We start from the raw sequence: 15,788 nt of genomic DNA on the forward strand, positions 1-15,788 counted from the left end.
CCGACCGGGGTGGCGGTGCCCCGACGAGGGTCAAGATTTCCCCCACGAAAGCAAAGTGGGCGTGGTCGAGCTTCAATTAATAGGTTGCAAAAGTGGTCCTGGGGGTGAAGCCCCCAAAAATTTTGACAATTCAGGGGTTTCAAAGGCTTATTAAATCGATATTAGAGTCCGGCCCCCGAAGCCAGAGCAGTTTTTGTGTTTAATGGGTCTATAATAATGTTATAAAAGCGGTTTGGCCTATGTTTTGAAAAAGATCTATGTAATGAAAAGGTGGTAATATAATAAAATTAGAAAATATTTTCTGAGAATTGGCATGTTTATATCACACCGAAAGATATAAAAAAAAAAGCTCATCGCATAATCGATATCAAACTCAACACGTTTATTATTATAAAAAAAAAAAGAAGCTATTCTTCTTTTTCCTCCTCCTCTTCTGCTTCTTCTACTACTTCTTCTTGACTCGCATAAAAATAGTACTATTTTACATGGCTAAAAAAAAGCACAAATACTGCCATTACTACTGATAGGGCCATCGTTAAATTAAATCAGAGCCCAAAATATAGCATAATTCGAAATTATTATTTTAAGACTTTATAACATAATACATAGCTTACTGATTAATAATAGCTGAGATGCACATTTCAGAATTAATAATCGTTTTTAGTATATCTTACTGAATATATAACCGAAATTTAGCGTGTCTATTTTTATCCTAATCAATGGCGTTTGTAAACGTGCACGGACGTCATCGTCGAATCCCAGGACTTCCGACGGTAAAGCTTGCCTGCCTAGGTCCGTCCCAGGCCAACCAATAATAATTAACAAAATGTATTTTTTTAAATATAGGCCTATGGCGCATCCTGTACATGCACTTCAACTTTTACAACAAAAGCCTAGGCCTAGTAGGCCTACCTGTAGTACGTTCTAATGTACTTAGGCCTAGGCCTACACTTTGTTGTCGTCGGGGTATAATTCTGTATCTAAATGAACAAGGAGCGAACCTAGCTAGTCAACATTTAGGCTAGGCTAATTGATTTTAAAATCAATATCTCACCAGGACTATCTGTCGTTTTCTTCTTTGCAACAGCGGACGAAAAAAAAGTCAGTTATTCTACAACGTTTCATGATTCTTTATCACTAAACATTAACAAATACTCGTTTTGACGCACTCCGTTCTGTAGCGTGTCTGCTGTTTAAAACAAACTTCCTAGCCTAATTTTGTGACTGGCTATGATGACTGAGATGGACTATGTTGATTTATTAATAATATTTTGTTTGGGATGAAAAAAAAAGGAGAGTCCATTTCCACAAAATGCTCCATCAGCACATAGTTTAGTGTGTGCGATGGACAGTATGGCTATGGAATTTACTAACCACACAATCCACATTTAGGTGATTAAATCGCAAAACTTTATTTGCATTTGGTGGATTAAGTCGCAAAACTTTAGCTTCGTTTGGTGGCACCATTTACTCTAGGTAGACGGCGACCGGTTTCGTTACCGATTGGTACATTTCTTACAAACATTCAGCCAAAGGCCAGTGAAAGTTGAGACGGCAGCCGTGTTTTTATCGATGTTTGCCATCCTTATGTGTGCCATCGTAAAGGAATTGCGTTTTAATTTAAATCTCCGAACTTCTGAAGCTGACATATTCTATGAATGTAGGCTTGTAATGCAGGCTAAAATTTAAAAACGGGTGAGACTCATTCAAAAATTCGAGGGGGTTCGCTAGAAAACAGGGGGGTTCGCTAGAAAAGGGGGGTTCGCCCGAACCATAAAAACCCCCCCTGGCTACGGGCCTGGAGTTGATGATCATTTGGAGGTGGGAGGTACCACGAGATAACAGTTTCACCAATGTCCGAGTTTCTGTGTTATAGCGTAATATGCAATCCTAATGTGGTTTTTTCCTGTGCTATATAATAGGCTTAATAATCTGGTATGAAAACAGTATTTCATCTTTTAACCATTTCACATACAGCGTTGTAAAAATAAACATTCCCAATAGTTTTGTAATTGTACCTGATGAATGTAATCCATTTTCGTACCGGTAGTGAATTTGTTGCTCTATACGAGGGAGTGGGTGGGGATCTGGCTTTGGTGATAAATTTCTCCTAACCTAAGGCTCCTACACCACCACCATCACGCGAATCTCCCATTAAGATACAGCAACTCTGTTGCATAATAATAATCATCACATGCTTCTTCTTCGTGGTCTTATTGGCATTGGCAATTAAGAGGGTGCGAAGGTTACGTGGGGTTAAAGCTCTAGCAAAAAGGGTGATTTTTGGCTATCTGCTTTGCTTAGCGAATTTCCAGTTGGGGTCTGTGTCTGTCGGGTTTCGTATAGATACGCCACTAATGACAATAACGTTTCAGTACACTTCTCAACAGCAGTGGCGCTGGAAATTTGCCGACAAGAGGTCCGAAATGCCTGACTGAGGGGTCCGAGCCAAGGGGCAGGCAAAGCCTCGGTCGACGGCCCAGATAGGAACTCCCTTGTAAGGTTCACGGTGAGAGTTTTTATGGATTAGTATGGTTCAAAATGTACTTTTTATTAGTGATTGGCAGTCAGAAACAAATTATTATTTTTAGATATTTTTGATCCGACGACCTAGTCGTGCGTCAGATGACGGGAGGGGGGTCCAGGCCTGTGCGACGGGAGGGGGAAATGTCCATTCTATCCTTCCCCCTCCCATTGTCGTCACCATTGTTTCTCAACACAAAAATGTATGTTGCAATAAAAATTGAGTGTCTTACAATATATCCATTGGCCTCGAATCAGCTGTGTGACTTAAAAGTATACGAGTGGTCGACTTAATCCATATGTGTTAATCATTGTTACCCTGCGAGTGCGTAGGCCTATTAGCCAATTGTATTAACATATAGGCCTATTTAATATATCTGACATTGACCTTCTTACAAAACAATAGCATTAGGAATATATATAAAAATTATAATATAAATAATATATGTATTCTGAGAAGCACAAACATGATATAAACAAATATAAGTTAGATTAATAATAATAGTAATAATAATAATAATAATAATAATAGCCAACGTTTTTTATATTGCCGACTGTTTATTACTTCTCAGTTCCTATGGCGTGCCTTTTATCTTAGAATTTATCTCGCCTTATATCTTACAGTTTTTAGTTCATCTGTTCTGTATTTTTTCAGTCATACGTATAACGCTGAGGAAGGACACTAAAGGCCAACTCAGACAACGTCGGCCGACGCAGCCAGACCCGATTTATCGTCGGGGACAGTCTTAAAGCCGTCGTGAAAAATATTGAGTTGGCCTTTAGGCGTGTCCGAAATATTCGTCTTGAATAAATTTTATGTCTGCATTATGTCAACGTATGCAATCGTTTCTTTTTCGTATTTGTTTCTTATTATATATTTCTGTGAGACATACGTGGAACCAACTACATCGGATACTATTTTTATTATAGTATCCGATGTAGTTGGTTCCACGTATGTCTCACAGAAATGTTATTATTATATATATATATATATATATATATATATACATATATATATACATTTATACATTTATGTATGTATGTATGTATGTATTACGCATATAATTGATACGCTATTTCATATTGAGTTCTAACTTTTTTTCTTCTTTTTTTTGTAGAAATTTCGGGAGAAATTTGTCTTCATGAGAATCTGTAAATTGACCTTTGCGCCCTGTAAGCATTGGAAATGATTTTTTGCGTACCTGGAATGACCATTGTCAGGTCAGCTTGACGTCATGTGTGTGGGGTTTGGGGGAGTCGATGATTTTGCATTTTATGCCGCGAGGCGAACGTGTGTTATATCGCGAGGCTTACGTTGGTTTATCATCAATTTTAGGTTATAGACCTATCTTTCTGCTAGTAATGTCGCAATACGCTGTGAAACTCCAAAGTGGTGCATCTATGCCCATCATTGGATTAGGCACTTGGAAGGTTTGTATTGTATTATTAGGAGGCCTAGGCTAGGCCTACTCCTCCTCTACTTAACTTACACTACTACTACTAGCCAGCTAGGCTATGCTTACGGCCCGTACAGAAAGTAGGCCTAGTCATAGACATATTAGGCCTAGGCCAGGGAGTTGTTATAGTGAACAACTCCCTGTCTAGGCCTAGTGTGGTACAGTACAATAGGAGTAAACTTTACTTCCATTAATGTTAAGTGGTTGCCTAGCTAGTAGAGACGCATTCGATAGCCCTCGCCAATGCCTATCTAGGGCCCAGCCTGCCCTAGGCCTATGAGGTAGACACATTCTCTATCTTTTAGTTTTATTTAGAGCAAATACTTAGGGGTTAGGCCTGGGCCTATCCAACCTAACTAAACTAGGCCTATGCTGGCCGGGCCTAGGCTAGGTAGAGCTAGTAGTAGTACTAGGCTAGGCCTATAGATACATTAGTAGTAGTACAGAGAAGTAGTACAGTTGTAGTAGTAGTATTAGTAGTACTATGCCTAGCTAGCCCTAGTAGTGGTGGTAGTAGTACGTTAGTAGGCCTAGCCTAGGCCCCCTAGACTGGCCTACTGTACTGGTGAAAACCATGCAAATCAAAGCTTCATATTCAGTAAGCTTATCCAATTCAAGAACTAGCTCTAAGTTGTATTCTCATGTTAAACAAAAATATTTCATTTCAACAACATTTATTACTTTCATCTTTTCTTAGATAAACAGTAGAAAATAATGAAATTGAGCAATTAACAGGGGCAACGGAAGCATTTATTGATTGGTATGGCGTGAGAGTTCAAAACATGATAATCTCAGCTCCACCATAGTTGGGGCCGAGATTCGAAAATTTTGTAAAATTTACACGTCCAAGTGCTCGGAAATAGCACTCAAGTTTAATTTCTTTTTTAAGTAGGGTTAAGGTGAAGTAGAATGTAGGATTACATAAACAAATAGACTTATATTTGAAAACGATCATATCAGAATATTGGTACGGCGGCCGTCGTACCTAGCAATAATAATATTGGAATAATTGATAATAATAGTAATTTAACATTTAATATTATAGCAATTATAATATTGGCATAATTGATAATAATAGTAATTTAACATGTTAACAATGAAAAAGGCAACAGTCCTGAAAGTACATTCAGTTTAAAAGAACAACCAAAACTTGTGTTAGGCCAGCCAAATAATATAAAGTATGATAATACAATAAATTTCAAAGCACATCAAAAACAAAGAACAGAACAAATAGGCTAGCTATGAGGCGTAGAAGTAGAATCTTGTTTATTGCATAAATTATTAAATTATTGTGGTGGTATTTTTTTTCTTGTTTTAAGCACTTTTTATTCCTTACCAGGCAAGTCAATAACAACAGCAGCACATATTTGAATGCATTGTATTTATGAACCCACACTGAAAAGTTTTTTTTTTTTTTTTTTTTTTTTTTTTTTTTTTTTGCTTGGAGGATATCTTGAGAAGCAACTAAAATTTCCACGAAAAATCACTAGGAAAATAAGTGAGCGGGATCGTAATCGGCTTTTATTTTTCGAAGTGCAAATTATAGACCTAATTTTTGTGCAGGGATATACAATTAAACTTGCCTAAGTCAACTTTGCCTAACTCGGATAATTTCTAAGTCAATCTTATTTTACATGCCAAATTGTTGTGTTCAACTGTATTACCAGTGCAAGCCTTACTATACAGTCTGATCATGAACTAAAACAAACTGCTTTATGGTGTGAGAGAGCTATGATATATGCATTTATTTCTTCAGTCTAAGCCAGGTGAGGTAGAAAATGCTGTTAAAGCTGCCATTGACTGTGGCTACCGACACATCGATTGTGCCTGCGCTTACCAGAATGAACAAGAAGTTGGTACAGCTTTGAAGGCTAAGATTGATGATGGTACAGTAAAGAGGGAAGACCTATTTATCACCAGCAAGGTAAAATTGCATTGAATAATATCATAATATGGTACACCTGGCAGCTGCCACACATAATGCGCAAGTCTCACGCATGAATATCCACACCTACGTTATTATCTTTAGCATCATAACAGTTTTATAACAGATAAAATTTATAGGCCGATTATACCCTAAAATTTATAAGAATTAAATGAATATATTAAATTGTTAAAATGTGAATACAGCTCATATAAATTTCTTTTAACGAAGCTATACCGACCAAAAACTATATACTGTAGCATTTCCACCACTATAATAGAAAAAAATTAGAGGGTGCTATATTTTGTGATTTTTCACATAGAGGGAGCTATATACAATTTTTTCTTTGTCTACAATACAGCTCATTTTAAATTCTTTTTTGAATTTTTTTGATTTAAATTCTTTTAATGAAGCTATACCAACTGACGAGTGTAAACAGTAGCAGTTCCACCACTATAATAAAAAAAAAAGTTAGAGGGTGCTATATACTTTTTTTTTGTCTCGCACATCAGACAGGTATAATAATGGGAAAATGACATTATGCGATGCAGTGGTAATGTTTAGCTTCCAAAGTATGTTTGCAGGGGTAGTTCTTGCACCGCAACAGCACATTTTCTATGCGGAACTGTAGAATACGTCACTGCATAATAGGCAGATGCGAGCGGGTCAATGTAAAAAATCTAAAACATTGTGAGGCGCTTCGTTATTTTTGCATTGTTTCTATCTACGCAAATTCTAATTGTTTCTTTAGCTACAGTTCTATTCTATGTGTTGTTTTGTCTAAAAGGAAATGTACCTATTGTTGTCCCTTAAGCCATGAAATTGATTACCTACTGTAGGAATTGTACATTATGTTGAGAACAAGAGGCTGCACTGTGTACAGGTACAAAATGTGTAGATAAGGTGCCTGGCAGTGTCGCCAGCTTCGGAATTTGGTGCAAAGTCTGTGCCCATACTCCTTTGCTACCTGCTTTGCGGAGTGGATTTTTTCTCACGACTAAAACAACTCCACTTCCTAAGTCTCATAAAGAGACTTCGCTGATAAAAGCATCATGTTATATCACTGTCTCTTATACACATCTAGATGTGTATAAGAGACAGTAGTTGTGTACAGGTACAAAATGTGTAGATAAGGTGCCTGGCAGTGTCGCCAGCTTCGGAATTTGGTGCAAAGTCTGTGCCCATACTCCTTTGCTACCTGCTTTGCGGAGTGGATTTTTTCTCACGACTAAAACAACTCCACTTCCTAAGTCTCATAAAGAGACTTCCCTGATAAAAGCATCATGTTATATCATTTATTTAAAGAGGGCGTCTGAATATCAGTTGACCTTCTAGGATACGCTGGAAGGATCACCCTCTTTAAATATGGTTTAACAAAATAATTAATCCATAATTATCACCATTGTTATTAGCAGCTTATGGTTTTTGTTTTTATCTTGACACAGCTTTGGAACACATTTCATTATCCTGAAGACGTGATGAAAACTTTCAAAAATAGTCTTGACTTGCTGGGATTAGAATATCTTGACCTCTATCTTATCCACTGGCCCATGGCATACAAGGTACTAATTACAATTATTGTTTAATTGTTAGGTTAACTAATCATAATACTGCCACATAAATTTGAATAAAAGTCTATAATTTCATTATATTCCACTTTTTTTAGAGAGGAGATAATTTATTTCCCAAAGATGACTCTGGCAAGTTTATCTATGCAGAGGAAATTAGCTTCACTGATACATGGAAGGTATGTATTCTGCTGTAGCTTAGAGAAGCACATTTCTTTCAGAATCTTAATTAGCCTACAATAAGGAACTTTCGATTGCACGACACGGTAGAATCTAGAACGTAATGATGTCGCTAATATTTCATATGCGAGAGCGTTAAGTTCTCCTCATCGTGTCAAGTCAAGCCAAACCAGTCATTCGTCGCAAATCCTGTTTCAGAGATAATGGCCAAAACATGCTGGAATGTACATATTTTTGAAGTCTATTTTACTGCACTAAACTAACCCTTATATATCTGTACATCATGCTATGCTGTTATTTTCCCCATTTTAAATGTTAAAACAACAATTTTTAACGATTTAGTGGTGGTTTTTGCCTGAGAAATGCCCAAAATCATAAACTTTGAAGGCTGATTTCTCAAATATTGTTCTTTAAACAGCTGCATGTTTAAACTCTTGTAAACTTCATAACTAAATGTTGGATTTAAATGATTCTTTGACCATTTTATAGCTTTCACTTTACTGTTTAACTCTGTACTAATAACTAAAAATCAGTTTTTGTGACGAGTGACTGGTTTGGCTTGTCTTTGCCTTAAATTAAATTAACTTAAATTAAGAATTGTAAAGCGCCTAGAGGGATCTGTGATCTGTTAGGCGCTATATAAATACGGTATTATTATTATTATTATTATATTGATTTAGAATAAATGTTGATCTTTTTCATCTGTAAGGATGAGGTAGCCGTGTATTGACTGGTAAAAAAGATTGATTAAATCTCTAAGAAGGTCATTATTACTATAAGACAGATTTTTAAGCACATTTATTCTTAACATTCCTTAGGCTATGGAAGAGCTGGTTGCTAAAAAACTGTGCAAATCCATCGGAGTGTCGAACTTCAACGAGCAGCAGATTGACAAAATACTTGCTCTTCCACCCAAAGCCCCAGTAGCAGTAAACCAGGTAATCAGGTCATGGTTTATTTGTAGGCGGTAGCATATCTGAGGGTGGGTGTGCGTGGGGGGTGGCCCTAAACTTAACACTAACCCCCCCCCCAGACTCTGTCAGACTCTGAACCATTAGTTCAGGGGTTCAAATCGCAAGCTTTCAGATATTTTTCAGGAACACTTATCTTGATTTGTGTATTTTACTGGGCAGGCTTTCTTTATGTTTGTGTCTACCGACATGGATACATGAGACTCGAACCCGTTGAAACCTCAAACCGCTTCCATCACAACAGATGTATGTATCAATGTATGCCTATGTGTCTGTCATATGTTGTAGTTAAGTCGGGTGACTCTGCACTGCAGCTGCTCCCACGGGTCCACATGGGCCCAGACAAATTTTTCGATTTCCAGTATGAATATGTACCAATAAAGAGTTATTACTATTACTATTATTATGATTAGGAAATATATTGTGTTTTGTACCACCTCTCATTTGTTGTGCTTGCTTTTAGATTGAGCTGCATCCATATTTGACTCAACAAGCAATGGTTGATTATTGTAATAGCAAGGGTATCGTGGTAACAGCTTACAGTCCGCTAGGCTCACCAGACAGGCCTTGGTAAGTACAGTAGTGTTCAATTATGTGACACTGTTGGTATCCACTGAAGCACCTTTGATAAAACTCCCTCTACACTATCAAATTTTCGTTGACAAAAACTGCTGTATGCCCATATATAGTCATGATGTGCCCTTATATAGTCATGATGTGTATATATATGGTCATGATGTGATGACCATATTTTGTCACTTGGTTTTTTGATAGTCTATTTAGGGCTTTACAATTATAGTATTTGTTGTATCATTCTTTACTCATTGACTTCAAAATTTCTTGTGATTACATTCATTATAACATTAAATTATTTATAATAATAATAAATAGGAATTGTATAGCTCTCATATTCATCTTAAAGAAAGGCACAAGGTGCTTGAGAAAATAAACAGTGGAAAAAGAAAAACTAAGCCAGTAAATAACCTTGGCAAAAGGTGTGGTACATATTTCTGTATTATTATTAATATTATTATTATTATTATTGGTATTACTATTATTATTTTTATTATTATTATTATTATTATGTTACTAAAACCTACCTTAAGGGGAACTTAGACAATGAAGAAAGTAGAGAAAATTAAGGGGAAAATAACACAAAAGATATTCCCCTTAAGTCCAAGTTAGTATTATAATTATTATTATTATTATTATTATTATTATTATTATTATTATTATTATTATTATTATTATTATTATTATTATTAATATTATTATTATTATTATCATTATCATTGTTATTATTATTATTATTATTATTATTATTATTATTATTATACATTAATAGACTAAAATAAAACATTTCTTTTATTCTTTTTCTCAATTTTATCAGGGTAAAAGAAACTGATCCATCTTTGATGGATGATCCAATGGTTCTGGAAATTGCAAATCGCTACAAAAAGAGTCCTGCCCAAATTCTCATCCGTTTTTCAATCGAACGTGGCATCGTAGTTATACCAAAGAGCATCACTCCAGCACGAATCCAGGCTAATTTTGAAGTATGACAACAATTGATTCATTGTATGGGATAGTAGAACCCTATTAAATTGACATTTTTGGGACCAAAAATTTTCCTCCTTAATAGGGGTGTCCGAATGGAGGTTTTTTCTGTATGTAACATGCCCCCTGACTAGTCTGCCATAACTTATTTTCAAAGAAGCATACATGTATTTTCAAGAAAATTTACTTTGGTTTGCCGCTACATAAATTAAATTTTTAATTTTATTTGCCTGAGAAGCCGACTCGATAATAACAAATCTCAGTATGCTAAATGCCAGATTGACAATTCCCTCTATGCTGACAAAATAGACGTTTATATTAATTATAATAATGTAGATACCACTTAAATTCTGAATGGCAGTTACTGTAAACTTTCAGGGTCACAACTGTTACATCCCACCATCATTGAGTTTTTTACTTTATAGTTTCTTGCTCTAGAATTGTATCTCTATGTCATTATAGAGCCTTGTTCACACTATCATATTTTATTTGACAAAGAATTGTTGTATGCCCATATATAGTCATGATGTGCCCATATATAGTCATGATGTGCCTATATATGGTCATGATCCCATATATAGTCATAATGTGCCTATATATGGTCATGATCCCATATATATATAGTCATGATGTGCCTATATATAGTCATGATGTGCCCATATATAATCATGATGTGCTATATATGGTCATGATCCCATATATATAGTCATGATGTGACTATATATGGTCATGATCCCATATATATATAGTCATCATGTGCCCATATATAGTCATCATGTGCCCATATATAGTCATGTGAATATAATATAGGTCATGATCCCATATATAGTCATGATGTGCCTATATATGGTCATGATCTCATATATAGTCATGATGTGCCTATATATGGTCATGATCCCATATATATAGTCATGATGTGCCTATATATGGTGTTGATCCCATATATAGTCATGATGTGCCTATATATGGTCATGATCTCATATATTCTCATATATAATCATGATGTGCCTACATATGGTCATGATCCCATATATGGTCATGATGTGCCTATATATGGTCATGATGTGATGTCATCATGACATTTATGTAAATTAACTCTTGTTATCTGTTTATATTTCAGTCGCTCAACTTTGAATTAAAACCTGAAGACCTGAAGCTGCTATTGGATCTTAACAGAGACTACCGAGGATGTGCACTGGAATGGTAGGTATCACAGTATAACACTATGTTGATTGTTGATAGATATTGATAGACATTTTATGTGCAATAGGAGGGAACCAGTAGTTTGGTGGTTAAGATACCTGCCTTTGGTCCTGGGTTAATTCTTTTTCAATACTATAGTTTTTGTTTGTTTTTTTTTGACAACTTAAGACCTCATAATATAGCTTATTTATAGAGGTTTGAGTTTTGGTAAGTGATAATAAAATACAAACTTATACATTTGCCATACCAAGGATTTTTGAAAGTCTTCGATCATATTATGTTTCTAAACACTTGTACCTGTAAAACTCTCTTAATATAAAAAAGTAACATATGACATTGTTTATAAATAATATATGTACCTGTTACGTATAATCAGTTTTCTATATAATGGTTAATTTTGTTTACATTTTGTTAAAAAATTGAACTAAAATTATTTTTTAGCCCAATGTAAATCTTCAAATTTTCATGTTAAATTCAGTAGCTTCCAAAGTAAAATCCTGTCTAGGGTCTCAATATGTTTTGTTTTTTTTTGGAACGAGTCTGTTGTATTCCTATATATACTCATAATGTACCTATATAGGATCCTGATGTGATGTAATCTTGACCATATTTAGGAATGTCACATTTTTTTTGGTCAAAATTTGTTAGTGCAGCCAGGATTTAAGAAACAAATGTAGCTTACGCTCTACAGTTTTTCAAGTTGATTATGCTATATGAGTAGGGAATTTACTTGTTGATTAACCAGTGTTTTTTATATGAACTTTCTTTCAGGATTTCTGATCACAAAGATCATCCATTTCCACTTGTGTCATAGGTCAGAGTGATGCAAGGGACTGTTTGAAAAACATAGTGTTGACAAGAATCCATTGATGCTGGTTTAAAAACAGGAGATTCAAATCTACTGGTGTTTTACATATAAAGATAATAATAGTAGACAATTACCAATAGGTCTCCTGAGTAAGGGTTATTGGAGGAGGCTGTTCTATACAATCAATTAATTTGTCAGTCAATCAATAAATCAGTCAATCAATCAATCAGACAATCAATCAATCAATCAATCAGACTATCAATCAATCAGACTATCAATCAATCAGTCAGTCAATCAATCAATCAGACAATCAATCAATCAATCAATCAGACAATCAATCAGTGAGCTCTGAAGTAGAAACCTATTTTTGTTTACCAATGCCGTCAGTGGTAGTGGTGGTAGTAGTGGTGGGGATGGAATTACCATGGCAGCTATAGTGGCAGAATACAAGGTGGTAATAAGCAGGCAAATCCTATTAATATGTGTACTGTACTTAATTTATCAAAAAAATTATACTGTTTGACATCAGTACAATAATGCATAGGGAGTAATTCAGGCTATATGTAATTTAATGGTAAAATTAGACCAATAAAGTAAGCCCATAACAGATTTTGTAGTTTTTTTTTTTGTTTTTTTTTGTTTTTTGTTTTTTTTTAATCAAACAAAGTGAACATATTTTTGTTAATACAGTAATTTATAAACTGCTGCATATTATGATTAAAACATCATTACTGTAATGAAATTCTGAGTTTTGGTGCATTTATTTCTCTGACCATTATGTTCTCTCTTCCTTGGTACTCAAACGCATTTTCAAGTGATTCTGTCCACGTTGCCAAGATTTTGGCACAGTTTGGGACTACTGAAAAGTGCTTCCATTTCGGACCTATTTTTATGAGTGTTTTTTATTTTAATTGACATGACTTAACAAATTGTCTGCGAACGTGAAACTGTGTACTCATGTTATAGTGAACGTAGAAAAATATACCAGTTTGCATTATCAGACATTTTTAAAACTGACAATGCTATTCAAACCCACTCACCCCACCCTTGAATGGGTTGAGAATTTTGTGAAAAAAAACCCTACCTACAGTAGTTTAGTTGAGAATGCACTTGAAATAACCCTTGGTGAAGAATTATAAAATGTCATTGAACCGGCTGCATACAGTAGTAGGAGTTGATGATCATTTGGAGGTGGGAGGTACCACGAGATAACAGTTTCACCAATGTCCGAGTTTCTGTGTTATAGCGTAATATGCAATCCTAATGTGGGTTTTTCCTGTGCTATATAATAGGCTTAATAATCTGGTATGAAAACAGTATTTCATCTTTTAACCATTTCACATACAGCGTTGTAAAAATAAACATTCCCAATAGTTTTGTAATTGTACCTGATGAATGTAATCCATTTTCTTTTAATAGTTAATTTTGTTTACATTTTTATATTATTTAGGCCTATGTTTTTATTGTATTCATGTATATTGAGTTTGTATACAGTAAGTTTCTTAACATAATATAGGACTTACATTAATATTCAAATTCAATTTTCTCCACAAAATTAGAAAATTATATGAATATATTTTTCAATTCAAATCAAATAAACATTTATTTCTTCACACGGTATGGTAACAAATGATACAATTAAACAATCGGTTTTCATTAGAAAATTATAGTTTGATAGAGGGCACTGCTCAAAAAGTATACGCCAAAAGACAAAAAGAAAGACCATTTATCAAGTGGCACTTGTAGCGAGCGACCCATAATTACGAAAGCATAAGTGTCATTGACTACAGTTTTTGCGTGTATTGTGCTGTTGGGCCTATCAGTAGTAGATTACAATATTTGATTTGTTATTAAACCAAGGAGGTATAAAATAAATTGAGTTTATTTTATACCTCCTTGATTAAACGTATGTCAGAGGGTTTTGATTACAAAGACCGTCATTCCTCACTCGAGTCATAGGCTTGAGAATCAGGTATTAGAGGAAACTTTACTTACCGATTCTGATTTACAGTAAATATAAACGTTTTGATGTCTTAAATATAATTGACAATTACTATAAATTTCCTCAATGAGGGAGACTTTTGTTTATCTATCAATCAATTGTTCAGCTAATTCATCAAGTTAAGCAGTGAAATTATCCCTCAAAAATCATTGGGCTTTTTATGAATCTATATTTACATACCGTATTTTAAAACTCGGTGTTTATACTTTCTGTATTATTTTAAGTGATTTATCTAATACATATTCTGATAGTGCTTGCGTCAGGAGTGGAGTTAAGATGTTTCTAATCCCAGGGTGAGCATTTAGTACGATAACACGTCATGTAGGGCAAAATATCATTCCTATTATCAAATACAATCAAATTAAATCAAGATATTTTTTTTATGTGATTATTAAATGTAACATGTGTTTTTTTATTATTATTTTAATATCGATATGCGCGCTCTTTGCCTCTCTTTATACGGGCGTTCGACGTGGGCAAAATCGGACTATCTTACGTGCTGCCACATAGGAAAAATTGTGTTCTGTCTGCCTGCAGGAAACGCAACTCGAATGGGTACATGCTGTTCCTGAATCTACGCCATACTGCTAGTTTTATTTAGGTACTGGAAAATTAGTTTTAATTTATTTCACAATTACTGATGTAAGTTTGATAACGATAAGCGTTTTTTTCACTGCGCCCGACTGTCATCGGCCTATGCGAATGCGTACCCTACAACTCGCCCGAAACGGGTTGTGTTTAATGATGATCCGTCACCGACAATTAACAGACGACGTCGCGTCCGACTTAAGCTCAGGCAGCGGCCCGTCGTGCGTCTCTCCGGAGTTTCTGTTTATGGTAATATATTTATAATAATGTCATATCTCGAGGCGAGCTGAATGGCCGAGCGGTCAGCAGGGGCGCCACGACCACAGCCATAATCGGCGCTGGTTCGAACGGCATGCTCGCATATTGTTCTGGTGGTAGAACAAATCTTCTCGGATAAGGACTATAAACCGTAGGCCCAGTGTATACAACGGCTCGTATGCACTATAAGAACTCAGTACATCGTTCGAGACAAGTAGGGGGATACCCCTGTGTACTGGAACAGAAAGCTCCTTTGAATTGGTGGACGACGGGAGTTGCTGGTATACCGGGATACCGGGTAGCACAGACACGAAGGGACCCTTATGGGGAAAAGAAAGCCATTGATCGAGTTCCTAGTCCACATGTCAGTCGCCCTGAGCATCTTATATTAAAAGGATACGGCGCTATATAAAAGTACATTATTATTTCAACATAATGATTGTCAATAGTTTCCAGAACTGTGTGCAATAACTGATGTTGGACATCCACTAGATACTGTGTGTATAATCGGTATTTACATTTTTCAGGTCCTCTCCACCTAGATTTCCTTTTTAGTTGAACGATTTCTCCTTCAGATCCAGTGGCGTATCTAGGGGGTGTGCGGGGGGGGGGGGGGGGCCCCCCCCCCCAAAATTTTCCCCCCCCCCCCCCCCCCCCAAAAAAAAATCTGTATCTCATTAACGTTCTCGAGTTTTTCTTCAAAAACCACTTTTGTTTCTTAGGAAAATCATTTGTACAACCATCTGTCT

The 15,788-nt window shown here is 35.5% G+C and overlaps 1 protein-coding gene across 1 annotated transcript; it reads left to right on the forward strand.

Annotated features, from left to right (window-relative positions):
* The first annotated feature begins 3,767 nt into the window (after positions 1-3,767).
* LOC117105782 (aldo-keto reductase family 1 member B1-like) lies at positions 3,768-12,295 on the forward strand. Its single transcript, XM_033247063.1, has 9 exons — positions 3,768-3,954; positions 5,737-5,904; positions 7,350-7,466; positions 7,571-7,651; positions 8,471-8,590; positions 9,087-9,193; positions 10,014-10,179; positions 11,301-11,383; positions 12,155-12,295. The coding sequence occupies exons 1-9, from the start codon at positions 3,784-3,786 to the stop codon at positions 12,195-12,197; spliced, it is 1,056 nt and encodes a 351-aa protein (XP_033102954.1). The 5' UTR covers positions 3,768-3,783; the 3' UTR covers positions 12,198-12,295.
* Positions 12,296-15,788: the final 3,493 nt, after the last annotated feature.

The sequence above is a fragment of the Anneissia japonica genome, unplaced genomic scaffold (assembly GCF_011630105.1).
Source record: "Anneissia japonica isolate Jap-2015-1 unplaced genomic scaffold, ASM1163010v1 scaffold287754_len4335492_cov202, whole genome shotgun sequence".
Taxonomy (NCBI): Eukaryota; Metazoa; Echinodermata; class Crinoidea; order Comatulida; family Comatulidae; genus Anneissia; species Anneissia japonica.